The 15,632-nt window shown below is 44.7% G+C and overlaps 1 protein-coding gene across 1 annotated transcript in view; it reads right to left on the bottom strand.

Moving 5' to 3' along the window:
* COLGALT2 (collagen beta(1-O)galactosyltransferase 2) overlaps positions 1–11,526 on the bottom strand; it is a gene marked incomplete at both ends in the record, with an annotated part of 47,304 nt that extends 35,778 nt beyond the window's left edge. Inside the window, one exon of the mRNA XM_080349109.1 lies at positions 11,270–11,526. Coding sequence (XP_080205235.1) covers positions 11,270–11,526 — 257 coding nt within the window. The remainder of the gene's footprint in view (positions 1–11,269) is intronic.
* Between the last annotated feature and the right edge of the window lie 4,106 nt (positions 11,527–15,632).

The raw sequence follows: 15,632 nt of genomic DNA, 5'->3' as shown, positions 1-15,632 counted from the left end.
CTTCCACTCCCAAGATGTAACTTCAAGTCAAATCCTCACCGAGAGATCATTTCCACAATAAAGAGATTACCAGACATTGGGCCGTATTGACACAACTCCTTCTCCTGGTTTTTAAGCCTGTACAACCCATCAGTAAAAGCGGTTCTTGAATACTTAGATGTAAAAACCTGGAAGCGAAGCCCCAAGCTATTCCAGCCGTGGTACACAGGGGTCCCTTTCGTACATGGGAAGAGAATACACCACTATCCACAGACACCAACCCTTTCCCCATCTCTTAGCGCTGGGTTTTGCAGGACCTGCAAGTGTCTCAAACACTAGCCTCAGTTTTAACTAGCAGACCTGTTGGGAAAAGAACACACTGTACTGACAAATGCAGAACTAAAATAAGTAGAAAAGCTTGTAGACTCCAGCATCCGGACTGGACTCTCAAACTAGGATTTGTTTGGAATTTGTCATAAACGTATTCAAGACACTGAAACACTCTGCAAACTGTACAAGAAGGGCACAAGACTTCGGTCCCTCCCTGACAAACCTCTTAACTCAGCAGGAGCAGTGGAATCCCGCAGTGACCCGGGGGCCTGAACTGTTGTATTTCCTCACCATCATCAGAAATAAGGGATAAGCTGTACCATATAAAAGACCACACGGTGTTGCCCTCCTGCTGACCACAGACTCCTTGCCAAGCCCACAAGCCTTCTTGAATTCAACAGCCTTGAAACTCCACGTTCCCCAACCACATATGTAATGCCCTGACCTGCTCATAATCCTGCTGGCACACAGCGGAGCAATCCCTAAAGTCAATCAGAGCCCAAGGCAGCATCCCCAAATGGCAACAGCCTCTCGTCTAACCCCGTGGGCCCTGCACAAATCAGCAATAAACGTATTTTGTGAAGAGCTGGATTTCCAAACCCAAGTACCAGTTCCAGTGCCGGCCGTGGCAGCACTTCCCACAGAGCATCAATTCCTCACCCCCATCCCAGTCAATGGGTATTTCTAGAGAAAATTTGAACTCCACCTCTGGTTTTTGTACCTTTTCAAGCTCTCTTCTAACTCCTAACACCAATCCTAATTTCAGTTATTCCTGCAGGACAAATTCCCACCAAAAAAAAAAAGCAAACAGAATACATTGATCCAAAGCAACATTTTTCCCAAACATCAAACCTTGCCATAACTGATATCAGGGACTAATCCCTAAAAGATTGGACTCTAAGCAGGGCAAATAGACTTGAATCTTTTTTTCCTAAACCTTAAACCCAGCCCATGTCTAGGGGCTAACCTTAACCATAGCCAGGGGATGAGTCTACAGAAAACTGAACATAAGGCACAGGCCCCTGTGGACACCAACGCATTTCTTAATTCTCACAGCCAGGACGCAACACAACAATAATGCCAGCACTTTACATGGTTTATTTTCCTCTCCTCAGATCATATTAATAACTCTAATCATGCCCAGGGAACCAAAACTACATCAAGAACCAATGTATGTGCCTTGTGCCATGAGCAACAGCCTCTCTCATCTATCCAGAAGCCACCTAAAACTGCCCCCTTCAAGCTTTTTTCTCCCAAATATGTACTGCAACCATGACTCTGCCCCCTTCTGATCACTGTGGTTGATGTAGACTAGTGTAACAAGCACAGTGCTTCAACTCCTTTCCTTGGAGTGGGACCTTATCGAGGGGGCAAATCCAACGCTAAACTGGAACACACAACACTGACTCTTTCCTAACCCTACCGAATCTGACAGTGAAGCGTGAGGAGCCTTGTTGTGTTGCCAGAGTGCCAAGTTTCCAGCCTCTCCCTTCTCACGTCTTCATCCATTTGAGGCCAACACCAACATAATACTAATATATCAATAATATAGCAACACTAAACCAAGTCCTGGTGAACCCAGTAATAAACCAGGCACTTTAATCCCCCTTTTCCCAACCCTTGCCAGTAATTCTAGCCAATTCTCATTAAGAATTAAGGAGAAGTAAAAACACAGGCCACCAATTCCTGAAGACACCAGCATTCATCTTAAACCCTCCGTTTGCAGAAGTGAGGAATTGTATGGCCATACAGTCATATAGTCATACAGTTCATACAGTTCCCACTCTGACTTTTCATCTTTCAATATGTCTTTTTTGAGAGGATTCTTTCTATTCTAGTGTAGTGACTTATACATATAACTGCTGCGCTCTTCACTTAGCTCTAATATTTTTTTGTCACTGCCTTTATGGGTTATAGTGTCAATTACAAATTCTGGTTAGACTACAAGAACAGACACTGTTCATTCAAGAGATGTCAAAAGCAAAAATACAGCCCTCAGTAAACTTAAATAGCATTAATACACGCCCCAGCACTGAAACTCCACTGAGTAGCAAATCCACAGCTAAATCCCAGGATACTGGGATTTCGCATGTAAAAATAGGTTTCATACACCAAAACCAGCCACCCTGAGACATTCCCAAATTAGTACACCAGCCCGCTCTCCATCACTCCTCTCCATGGGCTGTGTTTATTGTTTTTAATACAAAGATGATACAACATCTCTGCATCCTTATATAAACTGACGAACGCTGATGATTAAATGAGATAAACGTCTTGCTCCAAAACTTCATAGACCGTCTTCCTCTTTGCGTGCTATACATGAAATATAGAAGCAGAAAAAGTGTCCTGTCGCTTTTCTTGGTTGTCTAAAGCTCACGCTTCCTAATTAACATCCTTTAAAGCCTTGTCACAAGATGGCTTTTTACTATAACGACACAGGGGGTACATCAGTCTGATGGGGGAACTTAAGCTTAAGTTGACTTCGCTGAAGCCTGGTGGGGAATAATTCAATTTAAAAAATTACAGAAAAAAAAAAATCAAAGTATTTGCATTTAGCTGTTTAACATTTAGTTTCCATGCCACAATTAGCAGTTCAAAGCACAAATGCTGGAAAACAGCCTTTTCTTCCAGTTTTCCAAAGTACCTTGTAAGGACACGAATGATCAAAAATACTGAATAACTCAAAACTACAGCCTCAAATTCTTCTTCTACCCCCAAAGGTACAAAGCAGCATCCATTTTAAGAGCAGCTCTTGAGCCAGTAGCAAACCTAAGATTCTGATCTGCTAACTGAAGAGATAACCACCTGCTATCAGCTTCAGGATAATACAAACTAACACTTCAGGCTTAATGCAACCTAATGGTTGCCACTGGGCAAAATTCAAAGCAGACGGCAGCCACGCAGAACCTTTCCTCATCAGAGAGCAAAAATAAGCAAACAATCCTTTTAGAACCAAGGGGAGCCTGTACCTTGTCAGGGAAAGAACAACCAACCAACCCACCTATAAATAAAAATCTATATTTCCTCCTTACAGGAAAAAAAAATATAAGGGAGGAAAAAAAAATATATATATATGTGTATACATATATATTTATGTATATATTTTTAAATCAATCCCTATTGGAGCTGAAGCCTTCAACAACAAATGTGAAAGAGCTTATATGAGCCCTACCGTGGCACTGTAGTTTACATGGACTCCCACTATCTTCTGCTTCAGCATTAATTTAGATTCTCATTAACTCCAGCCTCACGCTAAATGCATTTTCAGGCCTGGATCAAGATCTCCTTGTCTTTAGAAGAGGTCTGTTATTCCTATCAGTGCATACAAACAGAAATGGTTAGAAACTTGCTGATTTCTGTGTATCACAACCTCGTGGGCATCAGGGAAAGCATTGAAGCTGCCATTCTCACCAGTGCCAGTGTTTCAAAAGTCTCTGGAAAAGGAGCAAGAACTCTGGCAAAAAAGCATTCCCATCCCAAAACAACATTATATTTGTCATACTGTTTTAACTAATGGTGTAGTTATATATTAGTAAGAGGGGAAGGTATATTGACTATGTAAATAATTGGCCAGAATGAAAGCAGGAGATAGACGAGCCTTCACTCCTGAATTAGGAGGTCTCATTTCCCAGCATGTCTTACTTATCTCAAATAAGCAATCACATCTCGCAAAGCAACATAACAAATACTGCGTGAACATCATTGTAGCCCTCTGCAGTGAAACTAAACTCCTTATTCAGCCTCTAGTACAAAAATTAAGCCATTTATTTAGCAGTGCCACATCTGTCAAGAAGAGGATCAACACGTTACAAAATATTATCTCAGAAAACTTTGGTGACTAAACTCCATTTAAAAGCACATACCAGTTTCACAGCCAGCTGGCAAATGTTTAAAATCAGCCTGTATTTTTTAGGTCCCCTTTCTTTCCAGGAAGAAAAACTGAGCCATTCTATGGTAACAAAAGCACTGAGGTTCAAACATCAGATATAGATATCACCAAAACCAATCGTTTCTATGTTTAAAAACTGGATTCAGGCACTAAGTGCAGCAAATTGTGCTGTCCCATTAAAATAAAGGTCCTTTTTTCTTTACTGATGAGTTATTAGCAGTGCCACGTGCCTGTCTGAAGGAGCTGGCAGAAGATGGCCAAAAATCCACCTTGTAGAGAACGCCAACACATCTTCTTATTCCTGTCTATCTTTAGCCTGAAACTTTGATGCATGTGGGCCCCATTAAGTACACATCCACCTTTGGCAATGAACATCATCAACGTACACTACGCTTCACTAAAATAAAGGAAATTAAATGCACAGAAATATACTGAAATAATATTAAGCCTGAGACATCCTCCCCCAGGAAGGAAATTCCACTGTTGCCCATATGGGTCGGTCAGGGAGTCCCCCAGGACCAAAGAACAACAGCGAGTGCTGGCAACAGGCAGCTCCAAAGTTCTGCACACCATGTGTGTCACACATCTATTTTTAGAGCATCCTGACCCAGTACGTGAAGACTTTCAGTCCTGGGGGACTCAGATAAATAATTGCAGGCGTTGTGATGCTTTATATAAACATAAAAAAATACCCTTCAATCTATGGTTTAGCATACATCCTGCCCTGCTAGCCCCTCTCTGGTCCCTCAAGCAAAATCTCCTTGTTTTCCTCTCCTAAGGCAGGCCCTGGCCATACGTCCCAGGAACTAACTACGCTCCAGCTGTGCTCAAACATCTGGGTGGATGGGAAGGGGCTTTTGTCCTTGTAAAGAGAGAACAACAGCAGGAGCTACACAGACTTCACCTGGGTCAGACCTAACTGATCCCTGCTTCCAGCTTCACCAGCAGTTAAGCAGCTGAAACAGTTTATATGCCAGGTATGTATAGGTGAAATCGCCCTTTTTTTTTAAGGGGCAAATTAACTCCAGCACTTTACAGCCAACAATTGTTGCAGCTGGTCCTTTGACTCAGTCCCACAGCAGCCCCCCAACCCCCCCACACTTGGCTTCAGAAAACACCACCAGGCACAACCTTAACTGGCTGACGAATGCCATATTAAAAATAATAACAATAATAAAAAATAAAAACTAGCTCTCCCTGATCTTTGCAAACATCCAAAGGCTTATCATAAACAACCAGCTCTGATATCAAACTCCATCCTGCTGGGTTTTTTTGTGACAACATATTATTTGGTTCTTAGGGACACAGTTCAGTGGCAGCATTAGGTTAATGGTTGGACTCAATGATCTTGAGGGTCTCTCCCAATCAAAGTGATTCTATGATTCTGGCATCTCACCTCTAAACACAGCACCTGCACTACAAGGCACCAGGGAGACAATTAGGCAAGTGACAGACAAACAGGTAACAGGGTAAACCCGTCTCAAAATGCAGTTGCCAAATGATAGCAGCCCAAATCAAAAACAAACAAAAACCCACCACAAACCAAAAATGAAAAAACCCCACCACAAATAAACAAACCACAAACACAAAAACCCCAAATAAACAAAAGACACCCACAAAAAACCTCAAACAAACAAAGCCGCAACCTTCAAGCAGACACAGTGTTGTATATTCACTAGTCTTACAGAATTCCTACACATTTCAAGATGCCACTTTTACAGTATAATCCTCTCACCTCTGGAGGGCTCCTTATTCATTTTATGAAAGATCCAAATATTCACATGCAGGTCTTCTAGACAGACCTTGACAAAAAGTGTAGGGCAAGATGCTCCTTAATGGCACCAAAAAGGCATCAGATTCCAGCAATTTGTGAGCGCAGTAGGAAAAATAAACAAACTACTGCTACCCAGCAAATGTTTGCCAGCACACAAATGATGTTTCATGTTTCCCTGCAAAGTTTTTAGCTGAAAAGCACTTTAAATCCTGCCATGCAGACCTCAGTGAAGCACAGCAGTAATTTTCAGCTTCCCTTCAAATGTTTCTACTGAACAATTTCATGATGTCATTAGCTTAAGTTTGCCAGGATTAGATAAGGGAGACAAACCCAAAGGACAAAAAAATGTTATTATGGATATTGGGATTGGACCTGGTTTTCTATTTCTTAGGTAAATTTACCACCCTTTAGTGTAACAGTGACCTCAGCAAGAAGACTCAAGAAAAGTCAGTTACGAATTCTATCTCCGGTCTTAATACATTCAAGAATCTTGTGCAGGTTACTTAACTTTTCTTCCCCAATTTCCCCAGCTAGGAAATGGAAGTATTTTATTCCCGTTCTTTCTTTTGATGTAGTCATCCAAATGCAAGTTCTTTGGAAGAAAGGTTCTACGCAACATCTTGCACAACAGGATCATCACATCAATCATAACCCCAAGGCTGGGCAAGTCCCATCTCGCTCTTAGCCCCACTTTATCTTATTAAAGCTATATAATAAATACATTTAAAATATCTACAAACATGAATGGGAAACTAAATTCCCCAGGTTTAAACGACAAGGCAAGTGAAAACTTAAGTTTGAATATTGTCCTGTGGAAGCCACAGCACAGGTTGAGTAAATTTTAAATAGATCCAAACCACCTGTGGACAGAAGCACCAGAGCTGGCAGACTGGAACTTCAGCATTCCAAAGTGATTAGTACTGACCCTGAAGACTAAAGTGACCTTGTTGCCCAAATGGAAACAAGGACAGAAAACAATACACAGGGAGTAATAACACCCATTAGAGTTTCAAATGATCCCTGCGTCCTACAGGAAATTGTCCTCTACGTAGAAATTTTCACATTTAGAAGTAAACTACTGAAGAATAAGAAAATGCTCAGATAAAGTACTATTGGCTAGTTGTAGACTGCCAATATATAATTAGGAAAGTTATAATTATTATACTGATCTCATCAGCTTCTATTTTCAGCTACGACTAGTTCGTTTAAGTCGAAACTATTCGCTCACTGGAGCCAGTGTTACAGTATATCCACTGATCTCTCCTCTGGGATATATTCCAGCTTTCCACCAGTCTCACCTATGGTTCACATTATCATTTCTGAAATACAAGCATACTCTAATTTGCAAAGCAGGCACAGATTTTCAAGCACAAAAGAACCTAATTATTGCTTCCAAACACAAACTCATTTATGCAGGCACTTAATCCCCAGGTTGGTAAGAGATGAGAGAGCAGATAGACCAAACTATGAACTAACAGGTATTTAAAGATGAAATTACAGACAACTTTCTTTGCTATACCATTACCTAGCCTGAGGCTAAGGGAAGCGTAAGCCAGTGTGTGATAAACTGCTGAACACACATGCTTTTACTTTCCCCACTATAGCTAAGATGAACCTGTCTGGAAAACAAATATTCCTCACCTATAATTTAATGGATCTCAAATAAACATTGCTAACGTTCAAAACAAAACAAGAACCTGAAACCACCCAAAAACAGCTGAGACATGCCGACTGTGCAACTTCTGGGTCATTTTCCCTCCCTTTGCAGTTCTCCAACACCAATGCAAACACCGCACTAAGCCTTCCTACCGTGCCCAAGTTCCCCAGCTCAGCTAGGCTGGGTTTGCAGCTTAGCGTCACTGACACGGCCCTGAGAACAGCTCGGCCCAACTCAGCAAACATACCAAGCACTGCCACACAAAGACTGTATTAGAACACTCCCTAGATAAAAAAATAGCTTGACTTGGGTCCAAGAACCATGTTTTGTTAAGGCTCTCTCCTGTTGCTGGGCACTAGCCTGCTTCTCATAATACTACATATTTTTTTGAGCCAACCGCTGGCCAGGCTTTGCACAAGAACCTGTGGGGAGGGCTGTGGCCCCTTCCTCCCATGCACGAAGGGACGAGTGTCACCTCCAGCATTACCCTTCCACAGCTAAACAAGCACCAGCTTGAGGAGCAGGGAAAGACGCTGGGTTCTGCTGAGAAGGTGAGGAGTCTTTGCTGGGCCCACCTTGGTGGCCAGCACCAAAGGCTCACAGCCTAGGGCCAAGTCTATCTTTGCAAGCTAAGCAGGGCCAGGACAAAGACCTGAGCACTGTTTCAGAGTAACAAAATAATTTTGTTTGGAAGAGACCCTCAAGGTCATTGAGTCCAACCATAACCTACCCCAGCACTGCCCCATGTCCTGAGAACCTCATGTCCGTCTGTCCAACCCTCCAGGGCTGGTGACTCCAGCACTGCCCTGGGCAGCCTGTTCCAATGCCCCACAGCCCTTTGGGGAAGAAATTGTTCCCAGATCCAACCTCAACCTCCCCTGGCGCAACTTGAGGCCGTTTCCTCTGCTCCTGGTGCTTGTTCCTGGGGAGCAGAGCCCGACCCCCCTGGCTCCAAGCTCCTTTCAGGCAGTTCAGAGATCAGAAGGTCTCCCCTCAGCTCCTGTTCTCCAGCTGAACCCCCCAGGTCCCTCAGCCGCTCCATCACACTTGTGCTCCAGCCCTTTCCCTTCCCTCAACTCCCTGCAGCACCTCAAGGGCTTTGATCACAGAAATCCCCACCATTAAGTCATTAGTGCAATCTGGGCTGATCTCCCAGACAAGGGTGGCCGGGGTTAACAGAGGCCAGGAGGCAGTTTGGGTGCAGCTTCCCGATTCTGGGAGGGGAAAGGGAGAAAGGAAGGAAGCGTTTAACTGAAAGAACATGGGTCACAAGGCGCCAGTTGGCCTCCTACCAAACAGCCTGCTCGAGTCCTTCATGGTTTCTCACAACCATAGCAACTGAATAAGTCAGAATTAAGACCAAAGGGAACAAAGGGAGTACAAGACCACCCAGTGTAACTCTTTTGCTCAGTATCAGGCTAGCGAAGATTAGTTGATGAAGGTTACGAAAAGAAAATTCAATGTCTGGTTCAAACTCGCTTATTGTCTCTTAACCTGTCATTGCTGTCACTCATAAAACTTCCACCCCATAAATCTGCTTGAGGAATCCGCTGTTGAATTTAAGCCCTTGAGCAATACAGAGAGCATAGGTGAGCTAACGAGATTATACGTGGTTTTACTTTTAATTCGCAAGACCTACATTTGTGTATTTCAAAGTGTTGACTTAATATTTTGAAGCAGAATGTAAGTGCCAATGAAGGGACACGACTCTTTGACAACCATCACTTCACAACCCTTCGCACCGAGCTATGCCAGTTACGCAACGGGACAGGGACACAGCTACATCCTGGAAATTATCTGTTGAAAATTCCGTCAGGCACAACATCTGAAATGCAATATGCTTCCAGAAATGGATTGTATTGTTTCACTTTCCTCAGGAAACTAGAGGGATATCATATGTGAGCCTTAACCATGCCCTGTGTCTGTGCAATCCTTCTAAAAATTGATTGATATAAGAATCATAGCATATTTTACGTGATCTTACACTGTTACTTCATGAACAGTCCCCACAAATCATTTCAAACAATATTTCAGAGACCTTAAGTAAGGATAATACAAGCAACACACTAAAATAGTTGTAGAGGCAACCAGTGCTCTGCAGGACTTCACAAAAAAGCCAGATTTATTCTGCATTCCTACAGTGAGAGGCATTTCAGCCTGCTCTGGTGATCAGATCTACGTTTACGACTCTCACTATATTTTATAGACACCAAGCTCAGCTGAATCACAGTCCATATTTAGGGTTCGACAATATCTATTCTTGCACACATCTGCTAAGATGAAATTCAAACCAGCAAGAGTCCTACTGATACAAATGAAAGCAGAGTCACGGACGCACAACACAGATGAGATTGGCACTCAACCGCTGCCATACACCAGCTTGTAATTCCATAGCCACATTTGTGTGGTACACCATGTTCACGCTGATACCACAATTTGCTTTGTGCATCCTATATTCAAAATGGAAGATAAAAAAGGCTAAAAGGAGCCATGCACTGGTTATATCAGCCACTGATTTTCTGCAAAGACCTTTAGAGTACTCAAGGAACAGCCATGTTCCTGAAGCACAGAGAAACATCCAGTGCTGTCTGCTTAATTACACTTTAGTATCCACGATGTGACATCCAGAGAGGTGCTCCCCACATCCCTTCATACAAAGTAAAACCACTTTATTGACTTTTTAAGTTAACAGGAATCTCCCCACTGACTTCCAGTGAACTTTGGATTCGGCCCTATAGCTTCATTTCTTATTTTACATAGTTACCATACTTAAAAGTTTTTTGGGTCCCTCCAAGCAATTCCTATTCCTCCCACCATTTATGTCAGACTGAGGGGGAAAGTTTGGGGTTTTGCTTGTTTTTGTGGGTTTTTTTGTCTTGCTTTTTACCTTTAGAAATAAAGGGAAATTGACCAGTTCCCAAACTGCCCTAATTCCTCCATGCGGACACACATTTGATTGCCACAGCTGCCCCCATGCTGTGATTTCTGAATACATCTTTGAGTCCATCTTTCAGACCACAGCCTTACAACAATGCTCCTTTTCAATGCCCATCCGCACCTCCCCGGCCCGTCTGCTCTCCAGCCTTGCCAGAGCCCGACCATCTCCCCACAAAGCCCGGTATTTACCAGCCTGGGAGCAAAGCCCGGCTCGCCGCACCGAGCCCTTCGTGTCTGTGGATTTGGACAAATACTAAGGCGGTGAATGTTCCCAGGCTTCGGGCCAGCTTCGCTCCGAAAACTCCTCTCCCTCCCACACTGCAAAGTCCTCTGGCTGCCGTGGGACCCCTTTCCCCGAACACGCGGGTCGGGGGGACCCTCACCGGGTGGGCGAGCTCCTTCACAGAGACCCAAACTCCGGCTCTTCGGCTCCACCAGCGGGGGCTGCAACCGAGTGTTGCCGCCGCCTCCCCCCGGGCTCGGCCGGGCAGCGGTGCCCGAGCCCCGGCTCCCGGTGCTGCCCCCGCAGAGCGGGACGGGACGGGACGGGGCGGCCGGAGGAGCGGAGACACCCCCTTCCCCAGCACAGCCTCACTCTCCGCTCCCCAAAACACCCGCTCTCCCCGCCGGAGCCACCCCGCCAGGCACAAGCAGGAGGGAACGCGGGGGTCTGAGGGCACCCGGCGGCCTCGTATCACCTTACCAGAGGGCGATCCTGCTCTTGGGGTAGCGCAGCCGCTCGATGCAGCCGAGGAAATGGGGCAGCGTGTGCGCGGCGTTGCGGGCGATGATGGCCAGCAGCACGGTGGGCTGCAGCACAGCCGACTCGGGCAGGGGCTGCGGCTCGGGGCTCGGCGGCGGGGGTGGAGGCGGCTCCGGGGGCAGGCTGGCCCCGCAGCCGCCCAGGAGAAGGAGGAGGAGAAGGGGCCGGGGGGCTCGGGGCCCGGCGCTCGCAGCCATGATGGGCGCGGGGCGGCCGCGGGAGCCGCGCCGGCGGTGCGGGACGGCCGCTGCAGCGCGCCCGGCGCCGCGGAGGGGAGAAGGGGAGGTGGATGATGATGGAGGAGGAGGAGCAGCGCTGCCGCCTGCCCAACCCCGCGCCCCCCGGCCTTCCCCTGCGCATCAGGCGGGGTGAGCCAAGTTGGATCGGCTCAGCACCTGGATGGCTGCGCTTAGCGCAGGCTGCACACACCTGCGTGAGTCCGGCCCCGGTAAAAGGTACTAAAAAACTACATTTATCCAGCGAGGTTTAGGTTGGAAAGAGGCGTTTGGCAGTTCCCATTACAGCCTGCCCTCTAAGTGCACATGCTAACGCAGAGATCTCATAGTTTGCTCCTTACATGGAGATCTTAGAATCACAGAATCATTTTGGTTGGAAGAGACCCTCAAGGTCATCAAGTCCAACCGTTAACCCACACCTGGCACTGCCTCATGTCCTGAGAACCTCATCTCCGTGTCTGTTCAACCCCTGCAGGGATGGTGACTCCAGCACTGCCCTGGGCAGCCTGTTCCAATGCCCCACAGCCCTTTGGGGAAGAAACTGTTCCCCAGATCCAACCTCAACCTCCCCTGGCACAACTTGAGGCTGTTTCCTCTCATCACTTGTTCCTGGGGAGCAGAGCCCGACCCCCCTGGCTCCAAGCTCCTTTCAGGCAGTTCAGAGATCAGAAGGTCTCCCCTCAGCTCCTGTTCTCCAGGCTGACACCCCTCAGGCCCCTCAGCTGCTCCCAGCACACTTGTGCTCCAGCCCCTCACCAGCTTCACCACCATGATGCCCTCAGCCTTCCCCCCTGTTAAGGAGTGGAAGTTGCTTTGTGCTTTTATGTCAAAAAGTCTCTTGCAAAAATCCCCGGGATGCACTGGGTGCAGTGTCTTCAGCTGGAACATGGCTTGGAGATGAAGATGTTACCTGTATGTCACTGAGCCACCCACCACAGAAACATTCCCATGAATGGACTGATGACAATTTAACAACACCATAAATAAAACATATTACAGCAATTAAAATTATTGTGTCATGAGCTTAAAGGGGGCATAATAATCACAGGTCTCTTGGAAGTTAATAGGATTTGTGCGTGTTAAAGCCTTTTCAAGATGAAATCTCTAATTAACTCTAAGGGCCTTATCCCGCCGTATCTGGTTTTTACTGTGGGTCAGTAGCTCCTCCAGTTTGAACAGACCTGCTGCAAGCAAACAGCCCCATTGCCATTACCATTCTTTGTCTATAGAATATAATTTATCACCCACACCAAATTCTATTGTCTCCGTTTCCTGATCAGATGACTCCAAAAAAAACTAACACGAAAAGAAACATCCTAGGAAAAGAGTAAACTTCAATAAAGAATCTCCAGAGGTCAAATCATCGCACTAAAATTTGAGAAGCTTCTATGATTTGTAAGCATCTTCCTCAATAATTAGTGAAAATATATCCCTCCTGTTTGCCCTTCACAACACCTTTATAATTGTCCTTCCAGAATGATACGTTAATGAGGCTTTTACTTCATGGTTAGTTTGCCACATGTTGATTTCCTGCTTGGATTCATTAATCAAATAGAAGGAGCAGCTTTGTAGCCTGTATGAAGTGATTAGGGTTTTGCAGGAGCTTGTGCAGTTCTTGCTGTTTTCAGTGAAATTCAAAGTACCTTCAGTTCTTCCCTTCTTTTTGTTTTGTGAACAGCAGCAGAACCATAAAAATTTGCTGGGGGCAAACGTGATTCCTCCAGCAGCATCCCACAAATCTTAATTTTCTCTTCAAAATGACATTCCCCTCACTCAAACAACTCACTTTGCTGGCCTTGCCCTGGAGAGGGAACAGCAGATGCCTGAAATATGAAATGTTTCTTCATGCATAACAGAAAGGCGTCAACTCAGTTTCTTACTCCAAGACACAAAGCACAGGTCAAAGTTCGGAAAGCTGAGGTCAACCCTCTCATTTCAAGTCATTCTTACATCTATAAATGCATGTACCTTTATGTGCATATACAAAGAGGTCTGCCTACATTTTGACTTCTTTATTAGTGGCCAAAATTATACCCTGTGTTTTTTTAAGCCCAGCCCCAATCCTGCTGTAACAGAACAACTAACCACCCTGTGGTGAAATATTCTAGCTTTGAGGAAGAAACAGCTTTTTGCAGACATAAGTTCCACAGAGATAAATTTAGGCCATTTGTTTCAGCTTCCTCTAAATATCCGCACCAAACAAGAGCAGTCTAGCTGAGAGAACTGCCTCTGGCAGTGACATTCTCCCTCAGTTTGGCAGGTAATGAATTCTCTCAGAGGCAGCTTGCTTCTAATTTAGACTTGTTTCCCATGCAGCCAAAAACAGAGGATCCGTCCTTCTGCTAAAGCATATAATACACACAGACTTATAAGAAACTACAGACAAGCCCATTTCCTTTCATTTGTAATACTACTTCACCTCTGAGGACTCAAATCTATCCAGTTCTCTTCCCATCAGCCAAGTGAACTTCTGTTGTCAATTCTTCTGTGAAAGTCTCAGAGACTGGATTCTTTTTTCCTATTTTTATTTTTATTTTGAGCCCAGAGAATAGAAGTGCTGGCTAAAACAATGGTTTTTAAAACCAGCCAACCTCCTCAAAATTGCTTGAATAAGATTGACCCCAAAGATGAGTTTCTGTGGCTACAAACCACACACCAATTTACGTACTCAGTACATACAGATTAAGTTTCATTGATGCTTTGTTTATGAGCTTAATGATTATATAATAGGAAGAGCTAAAGACAACACTGTTCATTTTTCACTAGGCCCTGCATCAGTCTCATAGTCTCAAGATCACACTTGGTGTTTCCTCTCATCAGTGTTGTTTGGCATTTCCAACATCATTTTCCTGGTGTAGCCTGATCAAGCGTGTACAAGCGAGGGCTTTGAAGTCTCTTTCTCATCTCATGTTACAATACGCTCTGTGTATCTGTTTAAAACACCACATAGCTTTTTTGTTTGTGCATGGACGCCAGCTTGAAGCTATTCAAAGTGCTGTAACAGACAGGCCTGACTTCATTTAAGTCAGTCTTTTAAACTCATCCAAAGAGATGCCAAGACAGATGGAGCTGCTAAGCCAGACCTGGGAGACTTTGCATTAGGCAAACTATGCTCGCACTGGAAGGCAGGGATATTCCTAAGTAAAGCAGTCCCAGATGATTAAATAACAATACCTTGAATCTAAATCTCCTAACCAGTCTATAAAAGTTTTGGATACTGTATATTAACAACACATCATTTGCTTTTGTTTCTGTTTTACTCTTCTTCTCCCATCATACTTCCCCTCCAGGCATTTCTCTCTCTTTCCAAAGGGACTTTCACTCAGATTAGGTTTGTTATGTTCGTCTGCAGTTGATTCTCCCCACAATTATTTTTCCCTCTTTCCCTACAGATTAAAATCTTCCCTTTTTTACACGAACACCTCGCTGCCTGCCTCTTGCCCGTTTACCCTGCGATCCACGGGTTTTCTCCCACCTCAGGGCTCCCCAGGCCCACCCACCTCAGTCATGTCTCTATTAAGTTTAATGGAGTTTTACAGAAGGTCAAAGCAGACTATAAAACAAAGAACACGATTCAAACAGAACAGGAATTGGTTACTTACCAGAGGAACCTGAAAGACAAACCTGGTGATAAAGCTTGAAGTATATGCACATAGCAATAAACTATTACATTTGGCAAGGACAGGTGGCATGTTATGAACTTGGGTGAACTATGCTCATTATACACTCATTTTAATACAAACACACACCTTCTCGCTGAAGGCTGCCTGCCTCCACAACACCCCTACTCACTGAGCATACGTAGAAAATGTTGTTTACTGTATGTTTTAAACCAAGGCGAGAAAAGTTTAGACCAACAGACTTTGAATAGGTATAAATATGTAGAAGATGCTAGGAGTGGTTAAAAGTTGAAATGTATAAATATGTAACTTAACCTGCTTCTAGTGTGCTAGCTTCGTGAAAGATCGCCAGCACCCTTTTCTGTGCAGAATTGCAAATAAAACAAATACGTCGACCCTGTGTGTGAACTGGTGTCTGCACGCTGGGTAACAATCCCGCTTTTTGGG

Source organism: Nesoenas mayeri (genome assembly GCF_963082525.1).
Source record: "Nesoenas mayeri genome assembly, chromosome: 8".
NCBI classification, from domain to species: Eukaryota; Metazoa; Chordata; class Aves; order Columbiformes; family Columbidae; genus Nesoenas; species Nesoenas mayeri.
Note: the sequence above shows the minus strand (reverse complement) of the source record. Positions and strands in the feature narration are given on the sequence as shown.